Raw genomic sequence first — 8,289 nt, 5'->3', positions numbered from 1 at the left:
AGGATGATCTGCAACACAAGGTGGGCGTGAGGCCTCCAGCCGGGGCCGGGCAGTACCAGCTCTCCGCAGAGCAGAGCCCTGGACCCCGCAACTCCATGCCGGTCAGGGAGCAGCTGATGCCCAGGCTGGACGGCGAGCCTCTGCCTTGGGTGAGACCCGATCGTGGAGGGAGCTGGGCAGGAGGGCACCACCAGGCACGTCTGAACTGGGGCTTCAGGGCAGACTGGTGCCCTGGAGGGAGGGGGGCAGCGCAGGGTGGACTGAGGGCATGAGGGTCGCGGGGCCATCTGCAGAAGGGAGGCTGCCCGGGGAACGAGGACCCAGGACTCTGGCAGGCCCGAAAGGCTGACCGGGGGCCACGGGGGCAGGGGACGCAGCAGAGGCAGGTTCTGTTGGCAGGAGGCCTGCAGCGGGTCCCCCGTGTCCCCTGGAAAGACGTCCACACCCTGACCCCACGCCCGGGAAGGTGACCTGATTTGGCAACGTGGTTATGGATTCAGAACGAGACCATCCTGAGTCAGGGTGGCCCAGGCCAATGACTGGTGTCCTCAGTGACCACAGTCGGAGACGAGAGGGGTGCCCCCTGAGTCCTGGATGCCCACAGACTGCCTGCGACAAGGGGCGCTGGGAGAGGTGGAGAATGGACAAGCCCCAGCCTCCAGAGAGCGGGTTCGCTCACACCTTCCCCAGGCGTCGTTCTCCCCATGGGGCACCTCTGGTGAGTGGCCACAGGACAGGCCTACAGCCATGTGGCAGCCTGGGGACGTGGAGGAGGCCACCTGCTCTGCGTTCTCACGTGGCTGTGGCTTGTGGCGTGGTGGGGGGCCCGGCAGGGGCTTGGGCGGTTTGGTCAGACTGGAGACATCCGTGCCCACGGCCATGTCCACTCCATGTGTCACTGCAGAGGCTGGAGTGACAGGTGGTGACACAGATGGGGAGGGGCCCGGCACCAGGAGCACTGTCCTCTTAAAGGCCTCCAGAAGGGAAGCCGAGCAGGGCCTGGCTTTGGGCAGGGACACTCCTCACGAGTGGTCTGTACCCTGGGCCAGGGCGGCCAGGCCCTTCCACTCTCTTGCCTCCACGTTGGCTTCCTGATCATCCACTGAGTCCTCACGAGTACTGAGGTCCCTGGGCCTCACAGGAGGGACAGAAAGGGCCAGCCAGCCTGCTGCTCATACCCTGGTGATGGGCAGGCCTGAAGGTGGAGGAAGGACGTGGACAGTGCCTGCCTCTCAGGCCAGACAGCTCAGTGAGGAAGTGGCACCACCAGGGCCCAGGCCTGGCGGGTCCCAGAGTCATGGGGTCCAACGCCCTGCAGCACGGGGGTCGGCAGGGTGAGGATGGGCCCCTTGCAGGGCTGGACTCAGTCTCCATCCTGCAGCTTCACCTGATAGCCCACTCCCCACACGAGAAGCTGCAGCCCACCTCGGTCAGCCCTGAGCCTCATGGCTGCCCACAGTGGGAGATGTCCACCCGCAGGCCACACCGAAGGCCGTTCTGGGACTCTCCCTGCCTCCGTTGGCACTGTGGCCTCTGCCCATGGGACTCACTGACCCGCGGCCACTCTCCCATGCATCTCACGTTCACGAGGCTTCCTCGCCTGCAGGCTGGGCTGGGCCCCCACACCCACTCCATGGGGCGCTCTTCCTGCAGGCTGCAGCCCCAGAGGCCAGGGCCACGTCTGGAGCTCACCCCTCCCTACCCCTGCAGGGCCCTGGACCTGGCTGGCGGGGGCTCCCTGGGAGTGGCCACGATTGCCCAGTGAGAGGCCACATGAAGGGAGACGGCGAGCGCGTGGGGGCAGCAGGGGCTCGTGGACCTCCTGGCTGCAAGGCCACCACCCTGGGGAATTACTGCCCACCCCGGGCCTCAGATTCCTTGCTTGTCCAGTGGGAAAGGGCATTGCTGCCCTCTTACAGCGGCTGACTCCCACTGAGCTCCCAAGGGGCGTTCACCACATGTGTGACCAGCTGTTACTGTGGAGCTAGCCGTTATCACCCCTGCTGGCTGGGTTGGGAAACTGAGGCATAGAGCAGGGAAGTCAGTTGCCAAGGTCATGCAGCCGGTCAGGACGGGGCCAGGTTAGGACCTAAGTGTCTGACTCCAGAGCCCAGCACAGCCACAGCCTGGGGTGCAGCAAGGCAGGAGGCCGCCCTGCTGGGCCTGGGGCTGGGCGGCCAGTGGGGTGTGGCTGATCCAGCCCAAGGTGAGCGCAGCTTTCCAGAAGGGTGTCGGGCAACAGGTCCCAGGTCCGCGTGGACACTGCACTGCCACGGCCTGCATGAGCCCTGAGCCCTGACACATCTCTGGAAGCCACTTCAGCACCAGGCCTGAGTCCATGGTTTGCAGAGAGCGCCCGCCCTTGAGTGAGCAGAGCGCCTGCCAGTCCTTCCATGTCTGCCAGCTCGTCTCCAGCACGGAAGCCTCTCTCCCCAGCGAACCGAGGGCCAGAGGGAGGTGGACGTGGACTCCTGTGAGGACATTTCTCGGGCAACTTGCTCTTCCAGGTATTGCTCCTGGTGTGGTTTGAACACAGGGCACCTCGGGGAGGACTGGAGAGCACGGGCCACAGGCTGAGGTGGCCCAACAAGAGGAGCACTCTGTGCTCCTGAGATGCGGGTACAGAACTGCAAGGAGGGGCGCTTTCTGCACAGGGACAAAGGACCAGGAAGCTTGCTCAGCTGGGAAGGACAGCAAGTGTGCCGGGAAGCAGGAGGAATTCTGCCAGTGGCCACCAGACAGGGACAGGGCAGGGGCAGCGTGGCTGTTGGCTCCAGGTGGCTGGGTTGGGGGAGCTGATTTGTATTCTAACCAAACTTGACTTTAGGGTGGTTCCAGATTATGGGAAGACGCCAGGATGGTGCAGAGACTCCCTGCGTGCATCCAGTCCCGGTCTTCAACCCTCAGGGGTCAGGCGCCTGCCGTGGCGAGGGCACCAGCCAGGGCACATTGTGGCGTTCCCACGGTGTGCCCAGCCAGGGCACACCGTGGGAACGCCACAATGTGCTCGGCCCTCCCCACATTTCCTCTTCTGTCCCAGGACACTGCTTCTGGGCAGGATGGTGGCAGCTTTGACAAGTGCCGGTCAGAGTGCGTGGCACGCATCTGTGGGCTTCCTGGGTCAGATGGGTTCTGTGGGCGTCTGGGAGGGGAGCAGGGCACGAGGCGCCCTTGTGGTGGCAGGCGGAGGGTGCAGGCCACCATCAGGCCCCGCGCTGCTGACAGCGCCCTTCTGCAGGGCCCTGCGGCGAGCCCCCCTCTGCTGAGGCGGCCTTCTCCTTTTCACCGTCTGTTGGAGGAAGCCGCGGTGTGCCGCCACCCGGGGAGTGAGGTCCGGACGGCCGCAGTGGCGCTGCTCCCTGGAACTCCGGGCAGGGCAGGTGTCTCTTCTCCCTCTTGTACTTCATCCTCCGTCGCACCCCTGGGGACACGGGCGTTTACCTCTGGGTTGTGACCAGTGCTGCTTGGATCTCGTTGCTGGAGACGTCCAGCTCTGGCCCTCCGGTGCTCTCAGAGTGGCCTGTGGGCCTCAGACGCACCCCTTCTCCTTCCTGACCCGCCACACTGCCCCCTGGCCCCTGGAGAGCAGGACAAAGGAAGCCCCTGCTCCAGTGTCCTGCTCCGGCTCCGTGGCCACCCACCTGCACTCTGGATGGCATCTGGGGGCTGGCCATCTGCACACTGGGCTCATCTGGGTCACTCATCTGGGTCACTCATCCGAGGGAGCCCAGCATCTGGGGGGCAGGAGGGGTCTAGATTCCCCTGGGGTCCAAATTCCCAGGGAGAAGCTCAGTCCACGATGCACTTTTCAAACCCTCCCTAGGATGTGGGTGCGGTGCTCGCACCTGCCGGGCAGGGTGGATCCTGGGTGGCTCCAGCATCTTGCTCCGACCTGGCGTGAATGCAGCGACCTGCTCAGAGAGAAGGGCCCGCTCTGCCACGGCTTGTGGCTCCTGACGGCTGCGTGTTTGCTGCTCTCCCTCTGAGCGGAGCGTCCCTGGGACCCTGGGGCGGCATGGCAGTGAACCTCAGAAAAGCCTCATTCATTTATTCCTCGCCAAACCTGGCGCCCACTCACAGCTTCCTTCTTCCACCGTTGCTAAGCCGTGTGGGTCGGGCAAGGATCACAGTATGCACAGGGCAGAGCCTCCAGGGCAGGGCAGTTCTGAGGGCAAGAAGGAGGGCTTCCTGAGGAGGGGGTGCCCAGAGAGTCTTGAAGAATGGAGAGGAATTTGACTGACACATCAGGGAAGGCGCTTTCAGCAGAGGACGGAGCCGAGGTGCGCAGGCGGGGCCCAGCTGCCTCACCTTGTCCCCCAGCTCCTGCTCCTGCTTCCTCCAGGGGCGGAGACCCTTGCCTCCTGCCTGGCCGTGTGTGTGCCGCTCCCTGCAGTGGGACACTCAACAGGACCCGGGCCCTCCTACCCTACGCGGAGATTCAGAATCCAACCTCGACTTTCAAATGACACAAGATCTGTGCGTGATAAAAGTAAAATAACTTCCTCCAAATTTTCTGAGCGTAGAATTCCAGGCGACTCAACAGGCCTGGCTGTTTCAGCTCTGTGGTGTCTCTGCTTCGCAGGTGGCCTGTATTTATGATGGCGAGTCCTCCCTCGCTGTCTGCTTATCTCGCTCGCACCTTCGTGTTCATCTCCTCTGGGAGACCCTAGTGAGTCCGCTCCTCCTCCTCCCCCAGTCCCTGCTGGTTCTCCACAGGCTCCTCCCCAGCACAGGGAGGCTGCAGCGTCCTGTCTCGGTCACTGCTGTATCCCGGCCTGGGACACAGGGCCTGGCACCAGGTAGGTGCAGAATCCCAAATACAGGTTGGCACACCTCAGTGCCACACCAGGGCTGCAGACACAGGGTTGCCTCTCCACCACAGCCTGTTTCTGCCTTGCCTGGACCCTTGGGCAGGCCCAGGGCTTTGCCGGGGGTCCCTGAAGTGAGAGAAGGGAAAGGCTGGCCAGGGGCCCAGCAATCTGGCTCAGAGCTATTTTTGACCTCCTAGTTGGAAGACCCAACCAGGAGAGATGGGCAGGAGAGAGGCACTGCCGGAGGAAGGATCGCGGGAGCAAAGAAAACACATCCATTAGCCTCGTGCCCGGCAGAGGCTGGCAGATTGTTCTTCCAAATTGGGAACCAGATTCTATTTTAAAGGGCGTATTTTTACTGCTTACTATTCTGGGGGAGACATATGGTACCTGCACCAGGTTCTGGGAGCCAGGAGGCTGGGTGTTAAAATCAGAGACACCAAGCTAAAACATTCTAGAGAAACATTCCACAGGCTCATCTGACTGATGACCAGTCCACTTGAAGTGTAGGCCCCGGAAAAGACTAGACAATGTATAGGGCCCAGCAAAGGTCGGGGGCAGGCCTGGTTGGCAGTAGGTTCATCTGTCCCCACTTCTCAGATGGGGAGGCTGAGGCCAGAGCAGCTGAGCACATTGTGGGAGTCATGCTGCCTCCCAGCTCAAGACCAAGCCTTCTCTTCCTCCACCGCTCACTCTGCGGGACTGAGCCGGGCTCTTCTCTGCTCTCCAATTGAGCCTGCGTCCCCGTCTCTGCTGGGGCTGTGCCCCACCAGGGGCCTTGCTAGGACCTGCTACTCAGAGCCGCCCTGTCCTGAGGGACCATGTGCACTCCACCTGCCGATGAGTCACCACCCCAGTCCACAGGGCTTCCCACCTCCTCCAAAAGGCAGTGCCAACGTCCCATCCTGCCGTGGTGACGCTCGCCAGACGGTGACTCTCAACACTGAGTTAAAAACAAGAGGAAAACAAACAGCAAATGGCAGAAACCGTCCTGGTTCTGCCGGAGCTCAGGCTGGAGGCTCCACAGACCTTCCTCTCCCTTCAAGATCCCACCCCAGACTCGGCTCCCTCGCCTTCACCAAGTTTAAGCTGAAAGGTCCCTGGCCCCAGGGTTGGGCATCCTGAACACCCGTCTGTTGAACACCCAATTCCTGGTCCAGACCACAGGGATGTGCCCAGCTGGGTCAAAGCAGGGTATTTGGCTTTGAGGCCCCGGGAGGCAGACCGTGAAAACAGACCCCGTGGCCTCCGCCCACCAGGCCCATATCAGAAACCGCCCAAGTCTCATCCAGGGCAGGCGAGCCATGGTGAGCAAGGAGAGCTCCCTGCCCGGCACTCATCCGGGCCCTGGAGATGCCGCCCGGGACAGTCAGCAAGCTTGGGTATTGCAGGAGTCAGTCACCCCAGGCCATCTGCTCCCGTCCCCCTCAGGACACGGTCTGCAGGTGTGCGGCCTTGGACACACCAGAGGCTGGGGCAGTGAGGTCCCAGGGACCAACCAGGACCTGGCCTAGGGCAGAGGCACTGGATGAGCAGCAGCGAGCAGGGCGCAGGCCTTCAGAGGCAGACTGGTGGCTTTGGGTGGACGCACAATGGGAAGTCAGGAACGTGCTCAGCTGCTGTGACCCTGCTGCTCACAGGGGTGGGGACACGGGGAAGAGCAGTTTGGGAGATGACGTTGAGGTCGGTCTGAGCCGGTGAGATTCTGAGGTGCACCAGGTGCAGGGAGGGATCCAGGGACTGGATCAGTGGGCTGGGCCCCGGAAGCACGTAGGCATTGGGGTTACGTGCACAGGCATGGGGCGGGGTCCTGGGGGTGGATTGGCCCACCCAGCAAGATCATCGGCCCCTGGACACTCTGACCTCTGACCTCGCTCCTGCCCATCCGCTGCACGGGGAAGCCTCTGGGCCCCGTGTCCTGCCCTTCCTGACACAGCGGGTGCTCGGCGAGCCCTCAGTGTTGGGTAGATCTAGAAACATCAACCTCTGACCTACCAGGACCGGGTCCACAAGTCCTTTCCAGCGGCCCCGCCAGCACCCGCACCCCAGGGGGAAGAGCTTCCTTCCCACGTGGACCTGACGAGACGCAAACAGGCATCAGGGCAGGGCTGGCCCAGCCCAGCGTGAGTCCTGAGAGAGTGGCTCCCACACCGCAGGGCACACGAGCACAGGAGGGGCCCTCACCCACTGAGCGCCATCTCATGGCCACTCTTAGACTTCACGGGGCCACACAGACCCATGTCAGGCGGGGCGGGTGCTGCCCGAGCCCCCAGAGCGGGGCCATCCGCGTCTGTGGGCTGCTGTGCTCAGCAGGATGGTGCCAGCTGTGGGGCAGGCGAGCCCCTGAGAAGGAGTGTGTGCGGAGATGCACACACGTACATGTGTTCCACCTGAAGCTGTGTGGGTGCAGGCGTGTGTGAGAACCAGGCCGGAGGCCGGGAACGCTGGCTGGCTGAGGGGCCCCAGGCCGGAGTCTCTTTCCTCTGAGCGCTCCTGGCTCCTTTCCCAGGTGCTCTGCACTGCCCAGCAGGATGGAGGGGATCCACTGTTTGCAGAATGAATAAACGCATTTTTGTCAATGGACATTTTTAAGTGAATGCATTAAATCTGTAACCAGACGAAAGCTGCTAAATCATATGAAGGAGGGACATGCTGGGGAGCAGAGGCCAAGGAAGCTCTGAGGGCAAGAACCTCTGTAAAGATTCGGGTCGACTTCAGATAACCCAGACAGCCGTTACTCCTACTCAGCCCAGGGGTCCCCTCCTCTCCCCCAGTCCTCTCTCTCCGTCCATCACCAAAGCTGCTCTGGGGACCGACAAGGAGCAAGGAGTGCTGTGCACCTGGCACCTCACGCTCAGCTTAGGCACCAGCTAGAACTGCCCCACGCAATCCTGAATCTGTCCTGTGTCCCCAGCGCCGTCTCTGCAGAGACCTCAGCTCCTTCCGGTGGGTGGGAGGCGCCCACCGTGTGCTGAGTACCAGCTCACATGAGTCCTTATCTTACTTTTGTGACTGTGAACAGTGATGTCTGAGCCATGCAGAGGGACAGGAGCTGGAGGGGACAACGGCAGCCCAAGGCCACATAGCAGATGCTGGCACTGGTGCATGGCCCCCAACCTGCCCCTGCATGGACACAACATGACCCACATCCAACACGATCCAGTGAGACATCCACTCCAACCCGATGACAGACAATGTCAGCAAAGGGCCGGCCTGACAGCGGCTGAGAGACTGGGAGTGTCCCCAAGACCTTCCATCACCTGAGTGGAGTGCAGGCCTTTCCCTTCTGCCACAGGCCGGCTTGGAAGTCACGGCCCAATCCGTGCTCACTAAAGGGGGACTGTTTCAGGATGCGAGCACATAACTGCTCACCGAGCCTTGTGGCCTTGCTGTGTGGACCATGGTGTCCACAGCCCTATGCCATGGGGGCCGCCAGGCTCTGCGTCCATAAGTCCTGACCACCTGGGTTCTAGAGGGG

At 62.4% G+C, this 8,289-nt stretch overlaps 2 protein-coding genes across 3 annotated transcripts in view; both read right to left on the bottom strand.

Moving 5' to 3' along the window:
• Positions 1–8,289, bottom strand: part of TADA2B (transcriptional adaptor 2B) — a 438,523-nt gene that overhangs the window by 24,743 nt on the left and 405,491 nt on the right. The window lies entirely within an intron of this gene.
• The window catches only part of SORCS2 (sortilin related VPS10 domain containing receptor 2), a 357,443-nt gene that overhangs the window by 68,645 nt on the left and 280,509 nt on the right, over positions 1–8,289 (bottom strand). For both annotated transcript variants that reach the window (XM_079154330.1, XM_079154331.1), the window contains exon 4: positions 1–8. This exon is cut by the window's left edge and continues 157 nt beyond it. In XM_079154330.1, coding sequence (XP_079010456.1) covers positions 1–8 — 8 coding nt within the window. The remainder of the gene's footprint in view (positions 9–8,289) is intronic.

This window comes from Sciurus vulgaris (genome assembly GCF_902686455.1).
Source record: "Sciurus vulgaris genome assembly, chromosome: 9".
NCBI classification, from domain to species: Eukaryota; Metazoa; Chordata; class Mammalia; order Rodentia; family Sciuridae; genus Sciurus; species Sciurus vulgaris.
The sequence above is the reverse complement of the archived record's forward strand: the minus strand, read 5'-3'. Positions and strand labels throughout refer to the sequence as shown.